This window comes from Siphateles boraxobius, unplaced genomic scaffold, assembly GCF_051911475.1.
Source record: "Siphateles boraxobius isolate OS27281-9 unplaced genomic scaffold, OSU_SipBor_1 6, whole genome shotgun sequence".
Taxonomy (NCBI): Eukaryota; Metazoa; Chordata; class Actinopteri; order Cypriniformes; family Leuciscidae; genus Siphateles; species Siphateles boraxobius.
The window spans coordinates 5,725,165-5,750,329 of NW_027509186.1; the positions used below are offsets into that span (position 1 = coordinate 5,725,165).

The 25,165-nt window shown below is 39.8% G+C and overlaps 1 protein-coding gene across 15 annotated transcripts in view; it reads left to right on the forward strand.

Annotated features, from left to right (window-relative positions):
* Positions 1–24,542, forward strand: part of septin4b (septin 4b) — an 85,861-nt gene extending 61,319 nt beyond the window's left edge. For 3 of the 15 annotated variants that reach the window (XM_077207542.1, XM_077207540.1, XM_077207541.1), the window contains exons 2-11: positions 12,229–12,325; positions 12,789–12,875; positions 12,944–13,067; positions 13,791–13,925; positions 14,610–14,727; positions 14,813–14,914; positions 15,732–15,828; positions 15,960–16,122; positions 21,105–21,201; positions 23,335–24,542. In XM_077207542.1, the coding sequence (XP_077063657.1) occupies positions 12,316–12,325; positions 12,789–12,875; positions 12,944–13,067; positions 13,791–13,925; positions 14,610–14,727; positions 14,813–14,914; positions 15,732–15,828; positions 15,960–16,122; positions 21,105–21,201; positions 23,335–23,403 (1,002 nt within the window). In that variant the 5' untranslated portion in view covers positions 12,229–12,315 and the 3' untranslated portion in view covers positions 23,404–24,542. Of the gene's footprint in view, positions 1–3,202; positions 3,263–3,849; positions 4,070–6,508; positions 6,922–8,066; positions 8,503–9,813; positions 9,866–10,395; positions 10,714–12,228; positions 12,326–12,788; positions 12,876–12,943; positions 13,068–13,790; positions 13,926–14,609; positions 14,728–14,812; positions 14,915–15,731; positions 15,829–15,959; positions 16,123–21,104; positions 23,304–23,334 lie in introns of those variants that run through there. The other 12 variants (XM_077207538.1, XM_077207539.1, XM_077207532.1 and 9 more) reach the window with 11 other exon arrangements.
* The last annotated feature ends 623 nt before the right edge of the window (positions 24,543–25,165 follow it).

Here is a 25,165-nt window from a genome sequence, read left to right on the forward strand (position 1 = left end):
CAGCGGCGGCACCAGGCTTCACTCGGCACCAAGCGCAGAGCAGGAAAACACTCGCGTGTGTCTCAAACACACCGGCCCAAGTATCTTCCATCTTTCACAGAATATTCAATCAGACTTTAAAAGAGTCAAAGAGCAGTGTTCAGAAATGTTTGTTGTGCGGCACATTCCTCCCATGAATACATAGAACAATCTATTTATATAAGTCTGTGTGTGTGTGTGTGTGTGTGTGTGTGTGTGTGTGTGTGTGTGTGTGTGTGTGTGTGTGTGTGTGTGTGTGTGTGTGTGTCAAAATGTCCACACAAAGATGGCAATATCTGAAATCCTTGTCCTTGTCGGGACATTTTTTGGTCCCCATGAGGAAAACAGCTTATAAATCATTGTACACAGAGAGTTGTGTGTGATGGGCAGGTTTAGAGGTAGAGTTAGTGTAAGGAGAGAGAATATACAGTTTGTACAGTATAAAAACCATTACGTCTATGGAGAGTCCCCATAAAACATGGAAACACAACGTGTGTGTGTGTGTGTGTGTGTGTGTGTGTGTGTGTGTGTGTGTGGGCGTGCGTGCGTGTGTGTGTGTGTGTCCAGGCTTTGCAGATTGGGGACACGTGGCTTTTTAAAGTCACTGGACAGATGTTGTTTAAAGCCTCTAGCAAGATAACATCACTCTTGAAGAAAGACAAGAAAGAGACATACTTTGTGCAATAGAGAAATACAGTACTTGTGAGGGAACAGAGATAAATGAAAGAAAAAAAACCTTCTAATTCTTCTCTGCATTTCTCTAACTTGCTTTCTAATCTAGGTAACTAATAAACCTGGCATTGTATATTATAAATATTTTTGTATGTTTGCTTTTGCTCCTCTTTTGTCACTTTGGATAAAAGCATCTATTGAAAAAAACAGCTAAATATTCATACATATTTCTATTTGCTAATTTGATCAGATATTCTGTGATGTCCTGGATGACTCTGTAATAATATTCATATATATTTATGACTGACAGCTGAGGGTGTGGCTATGTAAATGAGCAGCACTTGTGGAAGAAGATATGCATTTGCTGGAGGTGTGGCTATGCAAATGAGCTTTCATAGTGGCATGAGATGCATGTGCTGGAGGTGTGGCTATACAAATGAGCTTTCCCAGTGGCATGAGATGCATGTGCTGGAGGTGTGGCTATGCAAATGAGCTTTCACAGTGGCATGAGATGCATGTGCTGGAGGTGTGGCTATGCAAATGAAATTTCACAGTGGCATTATATGCATGTGCTGGAGGTGTGGCTATGCTAATGAACTTTCAAAGTGGCATGAGATGCATGTGCTGGAGGTGTGGCTATGCAAATGAGCTTTCACAGTGGCATTATATGCATGTGCTGGAGGTGTGGCTATGCAAATGAACTTTCACAGTGGCATGAGATGCATGTGCTGGAGGTGTGGCTATGCAAATGAACTTTCACAGTGGCATGAGATGCATGTGCTGGAGGTGTGGCTATGCAAATGAAATTTCACAGTGGCATTATATGCATGTGCTGGAGGTGTGGCTATGCAAATGAACTTTCACAGTGGCATGAGATGCATGTGCTGGAGGTGTGGCTATGCAAATGAAATTTCACAGTGGCATTATATGCATGTGCTGGAGGTGTGGCTATGCAAATGAGCTTTCACAGTGGCATGAGATGCATGTGCTGGAGGTGTGGCTATGCAAATGAACTTTCACAGTGGCATTATATGCATGTGCTGGAGGTGTGGCTATGCAAATGAGCTTTCACAGTGGCATGAGATACATGTGCTGGAGGTGTGGCTATGCAAATGAAATTTCACAGTGGCATTATATGCATGTGCTGGAGGTGTGGCTATGCAAATGAACTTTCACAGTGGCATGAGATGCATGTGCTGGAGGTGTGGCTATGCAAATGAAATTTCACAGTGGCATTATATTCAATTCAATTCAATTCAAATTTATTTGTATAGCGCTTTTCACAATACACATTGTCTCAAAGCAGCTTTACAGAAATTGCATTTCGGAAATGTACATAGAAAAATACAGTTAGTTAATCAAGTATTAATTTATGGCATAACATATCGCCGGCTTTGAGTCGTCTCTTCACAGGCGTCGAGTCGTCTCTTCACAGGCGTCGAGTCGTCTCTTCACAGGCGTTGGGGCATCTGAAGTCTCCGTGAGAGGCTGGATACAAACTGGAGCTGACGAACGCTATTTACCTCGGGACTAGCGTCCCGAGATAACAGCAGAAAGGCAGATGGGAAATAATTAGCATAGCTGATGTTCATAATGTTAATGCATTCGAACCGATTCAGCAGTATCAAAGGTTAAGCATTAAGTGAATGCTTGGTTAAAGAGATGCGTCTTTAATCTAGTTTTAAACTGGGACAGCGAGTCTGAGGCTCGTACAATATCAGGAAGGCTATTCCAAAGTTTAGGAGCTAAATGCGAGAACGCCCTCCCTCCTTTAGTGGACTTAGATATCCTAGGAATGACCAGAAGCCTCGAATTTAGTGATCTTAAAGAGCGCGATGGATTGTATGGCGATAGAAGGTCTGTTAAATACACAGGAGCTAAACCATTTAGGGCTTTATAGGTCAGTAGGAATACTTTGTAATTGATACGTAACTTAATAGGTAACCAGTGTAGAGATGATAAAATAGGTGTTATATGATCATATTTTCTTGATCTAGTAAGAACTCTAGCAGCTGCATTTTGCACTAACTGTAGCTTGTTAATTGAGGATGTAGGACAGCCAGCTAATAAAGCATTACAGTAATCTAGTCTCGAGGTCATGAAAGTATGAACTAACTTTTCTGCATCAGAAACAGATAGCATGTTGCGTAGCTTAGCAATGTTTCTAAGGTGGAAAAAGGCTGTTCTTGTAATATATGAAATATGATTTCATATATTTCATTATATGCATGTGCTGGAGGTGTGGCTATGCAAATGAGCTTTCACAGTGGCATGAGATACAGGTGCTGGAGGTGTGGCTATGCAAAGGAGCTTTCACAGTGGCATTATATGCATGTGCTGGAGGTGTGGCTATGCAAATGAGCTTTCACAGTGGCATGAGATGCATTTGTTGGAGGTGTGGCTATGCAAATGACCTACGTGGAGATGCAGACAGACAGTCAGTAGGTCATGTGCCTTCTTGTCTCTCTCTCTCGCTCTCTCTCTCTCTCTCTCTCTCTCTCTCTAAACACTGACCCTTCGCTCTCCATCAGTAATAATGGCAGCAAACTCTGAAGTCAACAGCGATTCTGAGGTATGTCTGCAGTCTGCACACTTTTGTGGATGTTGACTTTGCATTTGCTCAAAGCATTTACAGTGTCGGAGGATCTTAGGAACGAGTGTGAAATTGAATAACGAGCTGATTGCTGACTACCGCTACAGAAGCCGCCAGATGTTTCAGTGTGAGGATGTTTTAGTTGGATTTGTGGATTCTTGTCCAGTCTGGTTACTGATCCGCTTTTGTGTGCACTAAACTGCTTTTTTTTGGAAAATGCATGATTATCTGTATGGTTTTATTAATGAATAGCTCATATGGGAAATTTTGAATTTATGGCCAATATAATCATATTTCAATTTAAATAACAAAGATGTGTTTAAATTTTTTGAAATGTGCATACGTGTAAAAATATATTTAAAAACTGATAATATGTTTTCAAACATGAATGTGCATTAATTTTATCATTTTGGTATTGTTGCTCAAGTTTATGTTGTGTATCATTTTGATATTGTGCACATGTTTGAGACTTTCACTGGAGTCTGACACACACACACACACACACACACACACACACAAAGAGCTCCGCTGTGCTGATTCACACAACAGCTCCATTGACTCACACTCAGCTGCTGTCACACACACTCACACCTACAGCTCACTGCAAATATATCAGTCAGCACTCCTGCTGAAGCACAGGTTATGTGAAGCGCATGTCAAAGTGAACATCTCGATGCTAATGTAGAGTTCCTGTTCTTCACACCACTTCCAGCCCGGCGCTGACCTCCCGATGTTCAACAGAACCCAAAGATCTGGACACAGTCACAGCGTTACACTCTTCTGCAGGTCTACTTCTTTACACTAGCAGGACACATTGGTATTTGTTGGCTCAAAAGTGTAGAAACAGCAGCTTGGACACGGTGTGTGATTGTTTGTGATGTGTGAACAGGACTATGTGTAGCAGCACCAGCTTGTGTTGAACTGCAGCTCTCAAACAATCACATCAAACTGTGTGAACTTTCAGCGTAGTGTTGCTGCGTTGCTCTCTTTTTCTTTACCGTTTATTAAAAAGTATAGCAGTTACCGTAACAACGTCAGCCTTTAACCTCTGCAGTTGTCGTTTCCCTTTGGGCTGCTTCAGTAGTTTGTGTGGCGGTGTGTGTGTGTGATATGTGTGCTGGATTCACACACTGAGATGTTCATGCGTGGCTGAGCACATCTGACCACAGTGACCTGACAGACAAGCGCAGGAATGACCCGTTTTCTTCTTCACCGACTGAAAGGTGGCTCTTTTCTGCTCCTCTAATATAATACTTTTAGATTATGGTCCAATTCTTTCTATTAACTAACTACAGGGCTTAAACTACTCAGGCACCATTCCTGATTTCAGGCAAAGAGCACTTTTAAAATAATTCAATACATTGTATACATTTCCTCCCGGACAACTTTTCAGGCCTCAAATCTTTTCTTGCTTTAAGCCCTGTAACTATTAACCATGCCTTTTGCCTCAGTAAACTCCTAATTACTGCTTATTGATAGTTAGTAATGTAGTTGTTACGTTTAGGTATTGGGTGATTAAGCGATGCGGAATATGGTCATGTAGAATACGGCATTAATATGTGCTTTATAAGTACTAATAAACAGCCTATATCCTAGTAATATGCATGATAATAAGCAACTGGTTAATAGTGAGAACTGGACCCTAAACTAAAGTGTTTGCTATAGTACTATAGTCATTACAGATGACACTTCAGTTTATTTGGCTTTGAAATAGAAGGAAAAGAAAGGTTTGAAATCCTTGCTTGCCTGCATGTGTGTCCGGCATTAGATCTGAGATCTCTTTAAACTTTAATGAGATGAAGTTATTGGTTTTGGGTTACTAATCTTAACCTTGCTAATTTGGTGTACTATATTAAACCATCTGTGGACAAACAAGGGTGTATGTTCGATTCCTCTCTTAAAGGGATAGTTCACCCACAAATGAACATTTTGTCATCATTTACTTACCCTTAAGTTGCTCCAAAACCTGTATGAGTTTCTTTCTTCTGTTGAACACACATATTTAAAAAAATGTTGGTAACAGTTGATGTTGATTTTTTTTCATACTATGGAAGTCAATGGCAACTGTCAACTGTTTGGTTACCAAGTTTGACGGAGTTCATTTTTGAAAAAACAAAAACAAACAATATATGCCAATGTCGCTTCCAAATTTGAGAATCGTCTTGGGCTATATATGTCATTTCATCATGTCAACTAAGCTGCAAAATCAGATTTTGACACAAAATACTTTAAGCATTAATATTGCCTTATGGCAAACTATGGCTTTGTGGACTTCTACAATCTCATATCTGAATCTATTGTTTCTTAGGCCTAGAAATCAAGCTCTGCAGAGATCAGGGACATGCTCTGAAATTCCTTAATCTTGCTCTTTAAATCTTTCTCTGCACTGAGATCTGTTAAGACTTTAATACCGATTATAATCACACACTTGACTTTACCTCATGCCAGCGGCTGCCCTCTTTGCACCATGAATAAGAAGCTGAACAGAGCAGTAATCAAAGAAACAGCTCGCAATCCTTCTAGAAACTAACTCCTTTACTCATTCACAGTTCCAGACTTGGTGTGTCAGGTTCAATGTAAATGAAACCAAAGGCCATTACTTCTCGCTTGTCTCATAACTAAATGTGAATGACATTTGAAAAAAATCTTTTTCTGGTGAACTATTCCTTTAAAAGACACTTGGGGCCAGATTTACTAACAGCTTGCGCCAGCACAAACCCTCTTTTGGTTTTAAAAAACTACCGACGGGATTTATTAAAGACGCTCAGAGAAAAATTAGCGCTGAAAAGCTTATTTTTGCGGCTGAACTTATTGCATATGCATTTGTAGGATTTTCCCTTTCAGACATAATGGGACGAGAGTATTTAAATGAATCAGCCAAAGTGATTTTCTAAGGTTTGTGCTCGTCAATTTACTGGTATTTGCGCCGTTATTTACCACCCAAAAACAACATGTCTTAAACCAGACGCTAATTTGCGCTGCTCTTGATAGATTGTGTTGGTCATTATGGAAATGGTCCGGCTGTGTCTGTGTTCTTTAATCATCGTCGTCAGTAGATCACGTGCAGAACTTTCCTCTCCCATAAGCACTTTTTTTAAATTTTCGCTCTCACGCTAATCTGCCCTGTTTAGTAAATATGGCCCATGGTGGCAAACAATTACAGCACTTTAAGAGTGTGTGTCTTTGTACCTGGCCTGAAACTCATCCTTGACGTTCCCAAAAAGGAGCAGCTTTTGAAGCACACACAAATCCCATCATGCACAATAAGGCTGAAAGCAGGGCATTGATCTGTGGAGTCCCACTAACTGAGCGGATCCCTCAACACCAGAACATCATTAATTCCCCATAAAGCACGTGAAGCTCATGGAGATGATGGTGCTGTAGCAGCTGTGTGGATGTGAGTGTGTCCTGGGTCAGGTTTAGTGTAGTGTGTGTCGATAGCGCTGTGGTGGACTCGGATGCTGATTGGTGCCCTGGGGCAGCGGGACAGCTCGATGCAGTGAAGGGCACTGTGTCCCTGTCTGGCCGGGTATAAAAGCCTGAGATAATGAGCTGGTCTCCAGTGGGAAAGGGAATGAGGAGCTGGCTCTGAAAAGGCAAGAAGTTGAGATTGTTTCATCCTCCCAGAGGCGTTTCAGGTGAGATGCTGTGTTCGTGTTGGGATGAGTGTGAAATATGGGCATCTGAGTAATCTTGTGGGCTCACTGTGTTTTACTTTATTTTATTTTATTTATGATATATCTATATCTATATCTATATCTATATCTATATATATATATATATATATATATATATATATATATATATATTATTCTGATTAGTTTTGTTTTCCACAAGGCCAAACTGAGAACAGATTCAATGCATAAGAGGATGTTGCTGATGTATATGCTCCGGCCAGATACAGTACATAATATAACTCATGATGTGAGCTGTTGGTCAATTCCCTCCCCAGCCTGATCTCCAGCACATCCGTCTCAATAATATGAACTGTATTACACTGAATGTCTGAGTAGGCTGAGCTGAAATCTTGATGTTAGACTGGAGACAGACTTGAGGAATAATGCTTTACCATGAAGACATTTCAACATTTTCATCACATCACAGGAAGCCAGCTTTTTGTCACTCGACTGTCCAGTCTGTATCTGGAGTGCGTGCTTCAGTATTGAGCAGTGATTTGAAATAGGCCAGTGAAGCCCGTGGTGATGGAGATTGAACATCGATCTCTGCAGCTCGCGTGTGCTGTAAAGCAGGTCACCGTCACCTAATCTGTGAAGCTCTTCATTAGAGCTGTTAGTCAAGCGTCACTATTGCTGTTTTAGCACTATAGAAGAATTATGAATCACTAGATTTATGTACAATTACACTGTATGGTTAGACATTAGGCTTATAATCTCTAGTCACGCCTCTTTAATTAGAAGATTAAAGCCCTGATGATCAGCATAATAACATTTTACCAATACTCATTTTCATTACTAAAATTCACAAGGCCTGCGACAACATTTATATGTTTAGGCCCTTTTATTTCTTTTTCTGTGTAAAAATGCAAAAATGTAGTTTCTTTTTCCTGTCAAGGTGACACTGATTAATGCTAGAATGTAGCATGAGGCTAGTGGGTTTCCTCAGAATTGATGGTTAGCATTAGACATTTGTCAGGCCGTTTCATTACTTATTACTGGCATAAAACATTTGGTTAGATGTGTGTTGGCAAATTCGGTTCAAACACCAATTTAATGTGATAACGTTCTGGTATCATGTGATGGTTTTTGACTTGTTTATTTATTCTTTTGCATATGTGGTCGTTATTCTATTACATATATAGTCGTTACGACACACTGAAATACCTCTATCGTCCAAGCTACATCTAAACCTGATGATCCAGAGAGTAGCTCCAGTGGCCAGCTGTGGTGTTGTGCACCGGCATCCACTGGCTGCATCAAGACCTGTTGCAATAATGTAATCATTTCATATTTTTCTTTTTCTCTCATCCCCTTGCCATCCTTTCCACCAAACATTACTCCCATGTAACATCCCTCCACCTCACAATCGGTCTGTCCCCGCCGTGCACCTCCTCTCCTCCCCTGTCTCTTGTGTTGGAGATGGCAGAGTGCACAGTAGCCCCAGTAGCGATGGAGGACAGTGACCGCGAGACCGACTCGGCATCAGATGAGCAAGACTCTATGCCAGCGTCACCTGAGCCCAGGATGCATGAAGTGGAAAAGGTACTGGTGATCCTCCCTCCCTCCCACTTCGTAGAGTCCGTTTGACCTCTGATCTCTTAGAAGACTGCCCTTAGATGTGGACCGTTGCATTGGTCCACATGCAGTTGCATTGCACTGCCATTATAAAGCTCAGAAGCTTCAGGGTGTTTATTAATATAACTCTGATTGTATTCGTCTGAAACAATAATGTCACATACACCTAGGATGACTTGAGGGGGAGTAAATCATGGGGTAATTTTCATTTTAAAGTGAACTACTCCTTTAAGGAATGTCTTTATAATCTTTCATCAAAATGTAATAGAGAAAATGAGTTTCCTCTTTGAGTAATATCACCTTGGACAGAAATTGTTAAACAATCAGTCAAATAGCTATTTAAGCCAATCGCAAATGCCGTTCTGTAGTGCCAGTTAAAGTTCATGTAACAAAGGTTACACCGTAATAGCAAATAGTGATATATGTATCCCAAGGTAACCAGTGGGATACATGAAGATGCTCTGAATCTACCGGTCAAAAAGTCTTGTTGCAATCAGAAAAAAAAAAAACATTTCATTTCAGAAGTCAAATGGTTTGCAAAAGCCATGTCATGTGATGATGTGGCCTTGACCTGTTCAGTGGCAAAAATCAGTTTTACAGAACAAAAAACATGGAGATGTATTCAGTTAGAAGCTTGCGGTGGACTGGCCGCCTTCGACTCGAGACACTGGGAGTCCAGCATCCCTCCGGCCCTGCGTAGGCCAAGTGGTTTGGAGAACGGATGGAAATTCAGCGATAAATGTTAGAGACTCATACAGGACATCTGTTCAGTTCAGTGCTTGTGTCTTCCAGGTTGTTGCAACAGATTGACCATATGACCATCGTTATAAAATCACTTTTCCAGTGTATAAGATCATGCCTGCACCTCAAACACGGATTCACTGCACCACGATGCATTATTTATCTGGACAGGTCTCAGAGCAGTAGAAACCGGAGAGGGTCACAATGCCCAACTATCACATGCAGCCTTTAGTTTTGCATCTTGGCCTTCTCTGAACAGGTTTACCTAGACAAATAGGCCATTGTTAGAGTTTAATGACACCAATATGGTTGTCAGCCATGTTTAAGTTCGCTAGTCAGAGGCTCATTAAAGAGCATAAGTTAAGCATGGCCCTTTGCAGCTTGTACATGGCTGATGTGTTAAACAGAACTTCTTTAAAGGGGTGGTTTAACTTTTTTAACTTTAGTTAGTGTGTAATGCTACTGTTTGAACATAAACAACATCTGCAAAGTTACGACGCTCAAAGTTCCTAGCAAAGGGAATATTTTCTTTTACAGAAATCGCACTACAACAAACGGTTGGTAGGGACTACAATGAGCTTCTTCACGGGTTAGTGAAATCACTAACTCTACAATTTACATAAACCCCCCCCCCCCCCCCTCTTTTACTCTTTACTTTCACAACAGCATTGATTCTGTCATTGTTATCAGCTCTTGTGCAGGGAGTATCAATGTCATCTGTGTTGTGTCGTTATGTCTAACGTCTTGTGTGGACACTAACAACAGTGTAGATGCGTGCCCTCCAGTTTCATCTTCCTCAGGAACACTCCTTATATCACTAATGTGCTTCTCTTGTATTCATAATACCTCATAAAAACTTTTACCATGGTAACCTTAATTTCTGTCAAAATGTTTCACTGAAGGAGATTTCATTTACTGGGTTACTAATCTAGTAAATGGGTAATTACCATGGTAATGTTTTGTAAGGGCATGCACAGTGTTTTTTGTCTAACCACTAAATGGTCTATTCTCTTTTTGCTTCTCTTCTCCATGACCTTAACTTTCCCTATTAAACGCTTCTGTACTTGCCCATATGTTCTGGCCCAACCCCTAACTTGCCCGATCCCCTCCTGACCTCAGCACTTCCCTAAGGAAGACTCGGAGGACTCGGAACTGGAGCACATCATGGGACATCACCCGCCTAGAGAGGGTCACCCGTTCGCCCACCCCGGGCCCCTTAAAGCCGATTGTGAGGGTGAGGCTCACAGCAGGCCTCACACCCCGGGGACACCCACCTTCCTGAGGCCCGCGGCGGCACGCAGGGGCCCCGGAGAGTTAGAGCACGAGTCCAGACACGGGGCTCAACGGGGCCACGTGGACTTTAGCCTGCCGTCTCCCATCAGCCCATCCAGGCCTAAAAGCCCCTGGGGTCGCTATGACCCCTATGACGCTACTGAGGTAATGAACGCCGGGGTCTGATTTCCGTCATGAGCGTCCGTGCATAATAGCGCTGCACGATAAATGACAATTTACATGAAATTGCACTTAAACCGATTTGGCTTTTCGTGATTATGAAATCACAAATGCTGCGATAATTTTTTGTGCAGCTTGTCATTGATGTACGGCTCTGTAAACGCTGCTCCATCTGAAAGCACTGAGTTTGAGTCGCTTATAATGTGCATTTGAAAAAGCAACACTTGTCAAACATCTTTTCAAACATGAGAAGCATTTATGAGCCTTTTACTCCAAACTCACTTCATAACGACAGTTGAGCATCCTTCTGTGAGATGATGTAGCTTCTTACACAGAATAAGGTAGTTGTGTGTTTATAAGTCATGTTTAATCAAACAAAGCGTTTCAATCTTCTGTTTATTCAGCTACAGCGATAGGGATTTCCTGGAATGATGTGCGTTATTGTATTTCTACAGTGGGGTGTATTTGCTTGTCTGTGTTAGAGCGCCCTCTGGTGTTCAGATGGAGCAGCGTTTACTACTGATCAGCCGCACTGCACTGACAAGATGCACATAAAATAATCGCAGCCTTTGCCAAATTGTGTGGTTTCATTGCGATTAATCGTGCAGCCCTAGTGCATAAACACCTTAAAATATCACTCCCAACAACCATAAGAATCACATGTTGGAATGTACCATGGTATTCTTTGAAGTTTCTTGGAGGACTATAAATGGTAATCCTTCAGTACGATGGTACATATCAAAGTACTATGATATATTACCACAGGATTGTTTTGTGAGGGATCTCAGTAGCCCGGTTACCTCTCATAGTTTTTGTTCTGAATTGGACACATATTTTCGTTCTTGAGATTGGGTTTTATCCGTCACTTGCTTTTCGGGATGATGGATTAACGTTTTAATGGCATGTTTTTAAGTGGATCCGGTTGGTATTCTAGAGCATGTTTATAAAAGATGATAATTAAAGGCGTAAAGCCCTTTTTGGGTTTATGACGCTCCACCCTTACATCTTTCCTTATTCACTTCAAGCCAAAGCCTGGCACGTGTGGTTTACCTCCCAGAGAGAGACTCTCACAATGCCTGTCATCTCCCGCTGGCTGTTATGATAATAAGAGATATCGCCTACAAACTGAAGGCTGATGTTTCATTATGCTGAATACATATTGAGAAAATACGTTTTGTTTTTGGATTCTTGGGTTCTCTCTCCATCAACTTGAGTATTTTTGACTTTTGGATTTTTATTATTTAATATTTATTTTTCTATTATATCCATTATGTATTTGTCCATTATTAGTGGGCAATATATATATATATATATATATATATATATATATATATGTGTGTGTGTGTGTGTGTGTGTGTGTGTGTGTGTGTGTGTGTGTGTGTGTGTGTGTGTGTGTGTGTGTGTGTGTGTGTGTGTTTGCTATTTGAATATTTTTCATTATTATTATTATATTTATCATATCTATCTTTCATCGTTCTCTATCTCTCTTTCTTTCTTTAGGACCAAGACAAGGAGTATGTGGGATTTGCTACTTTGCCAAATCAGGTTCACCGCAAATCTGTGAAGAAGGGCTTTGACTTCACTTTAATGGTGGCAGGTAATTTTTTAACATCACATCTGTGGAAATTATTTTCAAAACAAACTTTGTGAAAAGTGTGTGTTCTCCTTTTTCTGCATTTTAATGGTATACTTCACCCAAAAATGTTCACATTGCTCTTTTTCACCTACTGAAATTTAATAAGAACTGAGGCGGTTGAGCTCCAAAATGGCAAAAAAATAAATCATAATAGTAGTCCATATGACTCAAGCACTCTTATGGAGTCACATGATAGCTTTAAGTGAAGAACAGACTGAAACGTAAGCTGTTATTCTCTGAAAATCTCCCTGTTTACATCCATTCAGACATATAGTGCCAGTTTAAAGGTCAGTGACTAGACTAATCTGTGTTACTGATGTCAAACGTGGTGATACGAGAAATGAAGACAAGATTTGAATTTTTGGGTGACCTGTTCCTTTAATGCCACTGGTTTTGTTGATGATGGAGTTTTTGTTCCTCGCAGGAGAGTCAGGTTTAGGAAAGTCCACCCTGGTCAACAGTCTGTTCCTTACAGATCTCTACAAAGACCGAAAGCTGCTCAATGCTGAAGGTGAGGTGATCTCTCAGATTGTTTGTTGGGAGTGTTTCTGTATGTTCTGATGGCTGTGTTGTTGGTAGAGAGGATCACTCAGACAGTGGAGATCACCAAACACACAGTGGACATCGAGGAGAAGGGCGTCAAACTCAAGCTCACTATCGTGGACACACCAGGATTCGGAGATGCTGTCAATAACACAGAATGGTACATAAAGGGCTACAGTAACATCATGCATGCTAATCTCACGAGATTCACATTATTTTATTAGGCAGTACTGTCATGATTCTGCCCTCGTGTCCTTGATTTTCTCTTGTCTTGAGGCAGGATCATGACAGAATCATGTTTTGTGTGCAAGCACATGGTCTTGTTTTGAACCATGTGCTTGTGTTGTCTCGTTACGTTACCCCGCCCCCTTGTTATCCTCGTCTCGTCATTATTGTCTAGTCAGCTTCACCTGTCTTTGTCATTAGTGTCTCCCTATTTTATCCCCTTGTGTTTGCTGTCTTGTGTCGGTTCATTGCCAAACGTTACTTGTGAGTATCCTGTGAAAGTCTTGTCATTGAAGGTCTAGTCATTGTTAGTATCTCTCGAAGTGTTGTTTGTTTTCTAGTATTTTGTCAGTGTCGTTGTCTAGTTAGTCACCCAAGTCCTGTCTTGTTTTGCCCCCTCGTGGGCTTTGTTTTCCCCTTTTTGTCTTCAATAAATTGTGTGAAGAGCTTTCAGTCTGCTTTTGGGTTCGTCAATCTGCATCCACGTAACAAGTACACCAAATATCATCATGATGTTTCAATACTTGATGCTGTAAAAGTCAAAAAGAAAAAAACAAGCTTAGTTTTCTTTTTACGCAGAACATCATTTCTTGTATAATTATGATTTTGGAGTGAATATGACAGGTTTGGTGATTCAGTGCTGTATCTGTGTTTTCAGCTGGAAGTCAGTGGCAGACTACATAGACCAACAGTTTGAGCAGTACTTCAGAGACGAGAGCGGACTGAACCGCAAGAACATTCAGGATAACCGAGTGCACTGCTGTCTCTACTTCATTTCACCCTTCGGCCACGGGTATGAGCGTCATCAGCATTATAAACGCAGATCTGATCAGACCTATTTGACTTATTTATGGTGGTGTGGTGTAGTGGTTGAGGCTCAAGGCTGGTATTCAAACTCCATAAGGGCAGCTAAAGCTCATCTTACTCAAGAGGGATCATCTCTATATTATGATAGTATGTGTACTGTAAAGCATATGCTTTCATGCAAGACATAATCCATCTGATAATGCACATTTTACTCACTTTAATGCGAAATATGCACATTTCCTTTTAGTCCAGATGCCCTTTTTACATCACTTTTTTTTCACCATAAGGCTTTTAAATGTCTTTTGTATTTGGAGAGCATCAAGATCTACTAGCTTGATGTCTGTCTGAAATACTAGTTCCAGACTCATGACTATTAGAGTCATACAGTATATAGGAGTTTTTTTTTGTTGTTTTTTTACTGGACAAAGAAAAAACAGTCCAACTTTAAGTAAGTAAGTGCTCCGTCTCAGTGAGAGATATGCCAGTTATAGAGTAACCAGCTCCCACAATCCATCTGTGCCCTCTGCTGGTCATGTCTGATCTGTGTCGGGAAGGCAAGCCAAGTCAACATGTTTTTTGACAGAGAAATCAAAACTTAATAGTAAATTGCTGACAAACTTCTAGTTTGTGCTGTTCTGTGGTGATCATTGTCACTGTGTGTTTGCATCAGTTTAAGGCCTCTGGACGTGGAGTTTATGAAGGCTCTTCATGAGAAGGTCAACATCGTTCCTGTGCTAGCTAAAGCTGACACACTCACACCAATGGAGGTCAAGAAAAAGAAAATCAAGGCAAGTGCCCAAGCTGTCGAATCCTGTCCCGTGTGTTGTTTGTGTATGTACTGTGAGCTTATTTCAGTTATATGTGCTCCTGCAGATTCGAGAGGAGATCGAACAGTACGGAATAAAGATCTACCAGTTTCCAGACTGTGATTCAGATGAGGATGAGGACTTCAAACAGCAAGACCAAGAGCTCAAGGTTCAGACGTGTTATGCACATATTGTGTCCTGAGCCAGTGAAAGAGAGAGAGAAAATATCTGTGTGTTTTGCAAGTTATTCAGTAGTTCAGTCAGTCCATTCAATAAAAAAATAACTGAAAAAAATATGGACCCGCTTTATATTAGGTTTTTTTAACTACCATGTACTCATATAAAAAAAAAGTTAGGTACAATGTATTTTATTATGTTGATATTGTATTGCAAATCACTTAAGCTGATATTGAGGTGGGCTACGGGTAAGGTTTGGTGGTTTGAGTAGGTTTAAAGGAGGTTTAAGGTGTAAGGGAAAAGTCAACAGTGTGTATTTACAGAAATTAATTACAGCTTTATTTACATGCAGGTGCTTTTAAAATATAAGTACAATGTAAAAACTTGTATGTACACAATAAATGTATTTTATCAAATGATTCATTTAAATGTCAGTACATAGAAGTTAAAGACACCTAATGTAAATTGGTACCAAAAATGTACTTATTTGAATGACCAGAAATATAATACCCAAATGAATAAGGTCCAGTAAACCGTGTAAAACCCTTCACAGGCAGTAATACTGAGTCGCCCACTTGGAAACTCACACCAGTGCTCGGCCTATCAAAGCATAGCTTTATTTGCTTCTGTTTAGTGGCCAGTGTCTTGTATCTGCAGAGGAACCCAGTTTGATGCAACAAGAAAATATAACCACCAGCACTATACTTGAATGGCTGTTTTTTGTTATTCTTTTTTAAATATTTTTTTTGTTACACCCCTAAAGCATGATTTCTGTTGAGATGATTTGTTTTCTTGTTCTCCTCCTGTAGGACAGCATTCCCTTTGCTGTGATTGGCAGTAACACAGTAGTGGAAGCCAAAGGCAAGAGGGTTCGAGGACGTCTGTACCCCTGGGGAATCGTAGAAGGTAGGATCCTGATCCAAGAACAAACACGCCTCACAAGGGTTTCCCACTGTCAGTAAAGGGTTTCACAATTCTTTTATGATGGTTTAGTAGACTGGATGTGTACTGTGTGTTTGTGTGTGTTTGTTGGACAGTGGAGAACCCAGCACACTGTGACTTTGTGAAGTTGAGGAACATGTTGGTACGAACACACATGCAAGATCTGAAGGATGTGACCCGGGAAACCCACTATGAGAACTACAGAGCCCATTGCATCCAGAGTATGACCCGCATGGTGGTGAAGGAACGCAACCGCAAGTACGCAGACACCATTCAGGCAGAAGAAGATGTGTTTTCACCCTCTATCACCTTTTGTTTTGAACAACGGTGGCCCCAAAAAGTATTTGGAAACTTAAGTCACATATTACATTTACATTAAGAAAAGAAGAAACAGTTATATAGTGCCTTTCCATAAATCAAGGGAGCCTTACAAAAAAGTACATTTCAAGGAAAGCAAAGCACACCAAGTATAAATGATCGGAAATACATTTCAAATAGATACGTTTTTAACTGCTCTTGAAAGTAGACAGAGAAGAGGGTAGAAAAACCTCAAAAGCTTACAATGATTTCAGTCATTGCTACAGCGTTATCATGCTTTTAACTTCTGAATACTATTAAGTAATTCCTTTTGAAGGATGTACTAACACTTGAGTCATTACTAGTGGGTTACCATGATCTTCACTTTAGAATGAATTATACATTCTGCATTAGTTTATCATTAATTAACTTGTATATTATAGTTCTTAGTGGTACTAGGTGAAAATGATTTTTCACCTATAGTAGACAGTCAAGATCTAGGAATGGACAAAAGGCCAAGATCAGACCATCTAAGAGAGTTTTTGGTGGTTAGACTCTTTAAATGTTAGGAGTATCTTAAAATATATGTGTGATGCAAAGGTAGCCAGTGAAGATCACAGATGGGAGTGATGTGAGCAAATGCTTGGTAGAGGTGATCACTCTTAATAAAAGGACAGCGGAGGAGGATTTTATATGAACCCTATCAATATCAAAGCACATGACTATTCTTTTGATTGGTGTAGTAGAGCCAATCAACAATATTTCAGTTTTGTTATTATTCAGTTTAAGAAATTTCAGGGACATTCAGTGTTTGATATCCCCAATACATGCAGTAAGTGAATCAAGAAGAGATGGCATGTCAGAGCTGGTGGTCAATTTTGTCATCAGCATAACAGTGAAAATGAAGTCCAAACTTATATGGATATGTATAATGTCACCAATAGGATGCATGTCGATGATAAAGAGAAATGGACCAAAAACTGAACCCTGAGGAACACCATGTGTCAGAGAGGAGCAGAGGCGGGTTTGTACCCTCGCATTGTAATAAAATACTTTCTGTTGTTGAGGTAAGAAGTGAGCAAGGAATGATCTGAACCAATGATGGCAATTTCAGAAAGGCACGGGAGGAGAATATCATCACAGACAGTCAAACGCAGAGCTTAGGATGTTTATAAACCTGGAATCCACAGACAGGAGATGTTATTGATCACTGAATAACAGCTGTTTCTGTGCTGTGTGATAGACAGAATACAGACTGGAAAGGTTCAAAAAGACCATTTGCAGTTAGGTAAGAGTGGCCACTACTTTTTCTAAAACTTTGGCCAGGAATGGTAAATTAGAGATTGGCCTGTAATTGTTATTATTTCGATGATATAAGCTAGATTTTTTTAAGGATGCAGACATTTTCTTAGGTGTTTGGGAAATAGCATTATTATAGAGACAACACGTTACTGTTGGGCCCTGAGATCATAAAGAGTCTGACAACGTAGAAAAGTATGGAAACAGAGTAAGACGAAGTAGAGGCCCTTATAGAAACAGAAATGGATGATGGGTTCACAGAACGGATTTTACTGCAATTTTTTCTTACATGATATAGAAAGTTTGTGATCAGAGAAAGCAAAGACAGAACCAGTAACACAGACATGAATACAGATATATGACCGTATATGACTTCTGGAGTGAGTTGCAAGATGTTCAATTAAGTTTGAAACATTCCAACACAGACATGAATTCAAGATATTGCACAGTATTTTTATGTATTAAAATCCCCAAATACAATAACAGATAAAAATCTATAATGGACAAGAGTAAAGGCCCCGATAAACTCACAGCGAAGTTCTTTTTCATTCTTCATTGAGGGGTAAGAAGAAGTTTGAAAAACCTTTGTAGCGGTATACTGCTAGCGAACACCCTGACACGTTGCTGAGAGTAACGTTTAAATGAAGATGTATATATATTTCCTTTCACTTAAAAAATAAACACAACAAAAATGACAGCGGTGAGAAAACAGCAGTTAAGCATCTGATCGTAGTGATTTGGATATGTTTGCATGAGCTCTGCAATTCGGCACTCCAGTCACATCAGGTTTATTTATATAGCATGTTATACGATAGATTGCTTTAAAGCAAGCAGCTTTACAGTATAAACATGAAAAACAGAGTCACTAGCCACGTTTCCATTACCTTTCAAATTGCGAATTGAAAATACGCCCAGTGGAAACACCTCAATTTCGCAAAGTTTTTACGATTGCATGAGGTGTTTTTTCAGGCAATTCGAAAAAGGAATATTTAGCAAAACTGCAATGGAAACATTTTTTTTCCGCATTTACAGTCACCTGACGTATGTAACACTCGATCATTCTTTAAAGATGCGGTCTGTTTGGACAGAAGACGAGACAGAATTCTTCATTAAACTCATAAAAGACAGAAATATTACAGGAATACTGGATTCTAAACAATAGAGAAATGCCACAATTTATCAAGAGCTTGAAGCAGAAGGAGGGAGAAACTCCTCATATGTGCCGCTCTCAGTATAAGTGTCTTTCCTTGCCATTAATGCTGGATAACACACATACTGCTCCTTCATTAAAAATAATGTCTAGAGCAGTGGCTGAGATATACGTGAACCTACCAACATCCGTCGCCATGATTTTTGCAATGACTTATTGTGAGAGGAAAAAATTACGTTTTAGTAGCATAGCATTGGTTAATTGAAACGCCATCATTTCACAATAGTTTTTTGTAGACATTTAGAAAATATCGCAAAAGTTCTGCGCAAATCTGTAATAGAAACATGGCTAGTGTCCTTTTCAATTAGAATTACACTTCAATTTGTTCTATTAAGCAGCTCTCCAGTGTTTGTGTTCACTCGCAGACGTCTGACCGTGACAGACTCAACAGAGGACATGAAGGAGGACAGAGCCTCAGCGCACACCTACCTGTTACACAGTCTCAATGAACCAATGCTAGTTCAAAGGTGTTAACCAGCCGGAGTGAACCTTTCTGGAAAGTGAAACTTAATTTTGGCCTGATTTTGTTCAAAATGACGCCTCACCAGTTAGTTCCTCTATTTTGCTTGAAGTATATCGGGGCCTTAAGTGGCTCACTTATCGCAGAGAAAACATCAGCATGGGATTCTTGAGGTCAATAGAATAAGATAACAGCTAGTGAACATTTTCAAAGCTAGGTATTCAATGGAAACGTCATGTAACTCAGTCGCTGATATTTAATATGCTCATGACAGACCAGAGCCTTATTAAAATACATGTATTCAGGTGTAATCAAGTTTAAACTGAGTCAGTTGTTGGGCACCTGGCAGGTCTCTCAAGAAGGTTTGTTTCAGTGATTATGTCATTTAGCACTGATGCTTTATCGATCAAAGAGCGAATGTTAAACAGAGCACTGTAATTCTGAAGATGGGAGTCAATACTTGGCAAATTTGGGATCAGTGAATAGTGATCTCAGATTTCCAAAGCTGATTGCATGATTTTTCTGTCGAGATTTACGGGAAGCACGGGTGAAAAGCTCAAAGTGTCTTTCACGAAAGGTGTATGTAACAAGGCGGCGTAAAATCCCAAGCTGTTTACACAATTCATAAATGTTCGGAGGCAAATGAAAAAATCCTAAACAGTTGAGTACAGAAGAGCCGTGCCAGAAGGAACCGCTTGATTGAAGCCAAAAACAGTGCAAAAAGACAAAGGATCTTGAAAGCAGTTACACAGAGACATGGCCAATGATTGTTCAGGACCCAAAGAAACAACTTATCAATATATCTGCATTAGCCCAAACAGTATCGAATTCACATCTACAAGGCTACCCAATCACACCAAGGATGAATGATGCCAGTAAACATGATAAAGAGAGTGGAGACTCAGTGTATCAGATGTCGGAGCAGATCAGTGTGAGGGGATCACCGAAAACCAGGTTAGTTATCAGGAGTTTTAAGGGGGAATAGTCCAGGTCTATCGACTCCCAGTAAAACCAGGTTAGTTATTAGGGGTTTTAAGGGGGAATAGTCCAGGTCTATCAACTCCCAGTAAAACCAGGTTAGTTATCAGGAGTTTTAAGGGGAAATAGTCCAGGTCTATCGACTCCCAGTAAAAACCAGGTCAGTTATCAGGGGTTTTAAGGGGGAATAGTCCAGGTCTATTGACTCCCAGTAAAACCAGGTCAGTTATCAGGGGTTTTAAGGGGGAATAGTCCAGGTCTATAGACTCCCAGTAAAACCAGGTCAGTTATCAGGAGTTTTAAGGGGGAATAGTCCAGGTCTATCGACTCCCAGTAAAACCAGGTCAGTTATCAGGGGTTTTAAGGGGGAATAGTCCAGGTCTATCGACTCCCAGTAAAAACAGGTCAGTTATCAGGAGTTTTAAGGGGGAATAGTCCAGGACTATCGACTTCCAGTAAAACCAGGTCAGTTATCAGGGGTTTTAAGGGGGAATAGTCCAGGTCTATCGACTCCCAGTAAAGCCAGGTCAGTTATCAGGAGTTTTAAGGGGGAATAGTCCAGGTCTATCGACTCCCAGTAAAACCAGATCAGTTATCAGGGGTTTTAAGGGGGAATAGTCCAAGTCTATCGACTCCCAGTAAAACAGGATCTAAAACAAGCGAGCAGGAGCAGCGTGAAGCGCCAGCACAAGCACACCAGGAGTCACGCCGTTAGGTTCACACTAAATCATGGTCCAATCATGTCCTTTCCTTTCCACCTTACAGGGATACCTGCAAACTGTAGGACACAGCTACATATTAGCTCTACAGTCACACATTAAGAATTTGAGATATATTCTCACACCATTAATTGAATATCAACAGTGTTCATTTTATGTTAGATAATAGTTGAACATGGCATATTTATGCTTTTTGGGGCTACAGTGAACGATGGCATGTCTTTTGCTGGTGAAACTGACCGAGCGTTGCATGCATGTGCTGTTTTGCTCCGAGCAGCAAACTGACCAGGGAGAGCGGCACCGACTTCCCCATTCCCATGGTGCCCGGTGTCGTGGACGAGACGGAGAAGCTCATCCGAGAGAAAGACGAGGAGGTACGGCATTCTCCCTGCCAGGATCAGAATGAGCATGAGCAAACACCACACCACGAGCAGCGTTCAGAGCCGGAGCCGTGTGCGGATGCTCACTCAGAGCCCGAACACAACGCTGAGCCCACAGGGTCCTGATAGGCTTTCATGTAGTTCGTCACACTAAACCGGCGGTGTATTTAACCTCGTGACCCTCAGAGCAGGGGTTTATAGGCCACTGGCGCCCCCTGTAGGTGTTTCTGGAGCGCTGTGAGGCTCATCAACGCCTGCAATAAACCCTGCACATCTCTGGTGCACTTTAATCCTGCATCGCATAATGGCTGAGAAATGTCCAGCGTATGTATATACAACCCCAAAATGATGAAGATGATTATTATTTGCAAATTAGGCATGTTGTTAGGATTTAAAAAAAATGGCAAATAAGCTTATTTTCCCTATACATTCACACTAACACAATGCAATAATGTGTTCTCATTACTATAATATAGTACTAGATCATGCTGTCCATTTATTTAAATAAGTCAAAATTAAATTTAATACAACACATACTACAATAACATAATAACTATAGTACTATGATATTATAACCCACTTTGTATAAAGTCTGTTTAACTACTATTTGTTAAAATTTAAATTAATCGTTTAAAACATGCATTTATTGTGTACATACATGATTTAACATTGTAATTATATTTAAAATACCTGCATGTAAATACCGCTGCCATTCATTTCTGTAAGTACATCTATAAGTACACTGTTGACTCCCTTATCTACCAATATAACCAGACCTGTCCTGAACTTACACGTATTACACCACAAAAGCAGCACTTTACAGTGTCCTTGTTACACGTTGCATGTTCTTTCTGTAGTAATAGCAGTAAAATGTGCATAATTACATGCAACTAACCCTAAACCAAACCCTATTCCTAACCCTAACCCTATACAATGTAACATGGACACAGTTAACACAAGTGCTTTGTATCTAAAAAAAAAAAAAGTGTAAGTACATAGTAGTTAAAGACACCTAAAATAAAGTGGACAATAATATATATTACAGTAATGAGAATTATATCCTGCAGTTTTCTAAAATCTTGCAGTGATATAAAGCTTTTACAGATTTTCCTGCAGCACATTTTTTTGAGTACAGGCTCAAATATATTTTGTACTTTTTTCAGAAATGGAGCATTTACTCAGTCATGGTAATTTTGTATATATTTCGGAAGATTGGTAGATTAATGTTTTCTTTCTGAAGTCTTATTTTCTTTACCTGAAGCAGTTACTGCATTACATGAGTTGAAATAGATTGATGAGAATATGAAGGCTCTGCTTTTAAGCCGTTTTCTGTTATGGATTTATTGCTCTGGAATCAGTCTGTGATTAAAGTCTTATAAACACTGGTGATATGATTTGACATGGCACATCTGTATTCATACGCACTTTTCACAACCGTTGTTGACGTCTTAGTGTTGTTCAAAGGTTATTCTGATAACTTACACCACAGCGTACTTCTGGTCTACAATTCTTAATTTATTTCATTTTCTTGCACTGCACAGCTTTGAATAGCTCCAGTTCCCAGTCACTCTTTCTTAACTCTAACAGTTGCTTCACATAAAGTTGCTTGAGGAAGTTGTTCCACACAAAACAAAGCATTATAGGCATAACTGTCATATGATCTGGTACGCATGGAATAATTGCCTCTGGATCATCATGAATTGCTGACAGTCACGACACAAATCACAACTTTGGGTGTGCAATCCATCATTTTTCAATAATTATTAGTCAGAGAATGACAACAGCTGGAAATGTTAATGTACTCACGTACAGTCTAACACAAAGGAAATTGTTTAACATCTGATTTTCATGAAGCCATGCACTGTTAGTATCGATCGGAAGTAGTATGGATTTTAGCTTATATGTTGTAAGTTACATAACAACTCCAACAACGTGTCAATATCCCCGAGGTCACGTACTGAAGGCATGATCATCAGCTCACGTGACTTTGCCCTGGCTGATATGATTGGTTAGGTTGGGGATCAGCGTCACATGACTCGCCCAGCCTCAGACTCATTGATTGGTCAGTATTGATTGATCAGTTTTGGTGATTGTGTGTGTGTGTGTGTGTGTGTTCTTCTTCTGCAGTTGAGACGGATGCAGGAAATGTTGCAGAAGATCCAGGAGCAGATGCACACGCAGAAAGAGGCGTATTAACAGCGTTCACAGGAACATCAGGAGCTTTACCGCGGTATCACTGAACACACCAGACCCGGCGCAGTGTGCCGTCCGTGCCAGTCTTCACTTCTCACTAACACTGTCTGGGTCTCATTTACAAATAATAATAATAATAATAATAAATTCTTTGCGTTTGAGGTGAAATTTCACCAAGACTCGAATGTTGATATGAATAAAGGTCCACTATGGCATTGATGGTCCGGTGAAGGCTCTTCTATGGCAAAACCCCCCTTAAAACCTTTATTCTAGACTAGGATATTGTTTCCATTCTGACTGACACTATACTTGATTTAATGTAACTATGTTCTTGTTTGAATATAAAAGAACAGGCACTCACGTGAAGGCGTCTGGTTCAGGACAATAGCCCTTTAACCACTTTGCTTGTTGTCCAACATGTGTCTCTACCCCAAGATTGTTTTATAATTGCTCGATATCATAGGATAGACACGATGGAACTATTTAATTTCTTTTTTCTACAATGTGTAACTTTATTTTGTACAATGTTCATTAATTGCATCGGTTGTAATGTATGTCTTTTTGGTTTTGTTTGTATTTCTATAAAAAAAACTGCAAAATGGCTTCTTTTAGAAAGTTTCTAAATGGAAAAAAAAAGTTTTATTTTCTTATTTGAGAAATAACGTACTGTAGAGAGATATTTTTGTTAACACGGCTAACACATGTATTGTTTCTCCTCTGGATAAGATGTTCCCGGCCTCTAACTCATTCCACAAGTGCATGTTTAAAGAAGAAACGTCTGGTTCTGTGCTTTCGGTGCGTTCACGTCATGTCAGAATCACAGTTTAGTGATCACTCGTAGCCATGTTGAAGAGCTGCTGGTGGTCATGTGATCTCAAAACACACATTCTGACAAACCATGAACCGCCCAATATACTTCTGCTGTTTCAGTTGTGGGAAGGGTGCTCATTGTGACCATATCTGTGTTACAGTCCATAGAAATAAATGATATTTCTCCTGCATCATATATATTTTCTTGGGTAATGTTGGTGAAACAAAGAACACTTAGTAAAAAGTGTTGATAAAAAAAAAAAACACCTTGAAATAACAGAGTTCTGAAAAATGTTGGGTCAGATGTGAATGAATAAACCCATTTACTATGACTTTTATTTCTGTCATTTTTCTGTCAAGACTATTATAGGCTCAAGTCATAAGGATGATATCATGTTTATTTCAATGGCCTTTTGAAACCGTAAGAGATCTGATCAAGCTTACTACTATTTTTAAAAATCCCTTTTCACAATGCTTTGCTTTGAATTGATGGCTTTCATGGCTTCCACTAATACGTTACTTTTTCCAAGAATGGATGAAGAGAAAATAACTAGAGATATTTGAATTAATAGATACCTACTGTTTGTCCACGTTGTGCTTTATCTGTCACTTTTTAATGGGTGACTTTATATACACTGCCTTTAATAAGTTTTGGGTCGGTGAGATTTTTAATATTTTTAAAAGAAGTATCTTCTGCTCACCAAGGCTGCATTTATTTGATTAACAAAAAAACAAAACAACAACATAATATTGTGAAATATTATGACAATTTAAAATAACTGTTTTCTGTTTGAATATATTTTAAAACTGTAATTTATTCCTGTGATCTAAGCTGAATTTTCAGCATCATTACTCCAGTCTTCAGTGTCACATGATCCTTCAGAAATCAAAATAATATGACGATTTGATGCTAAAAAAAAGGATGTATTATTATTATCAATGTTGAAAACAGTTG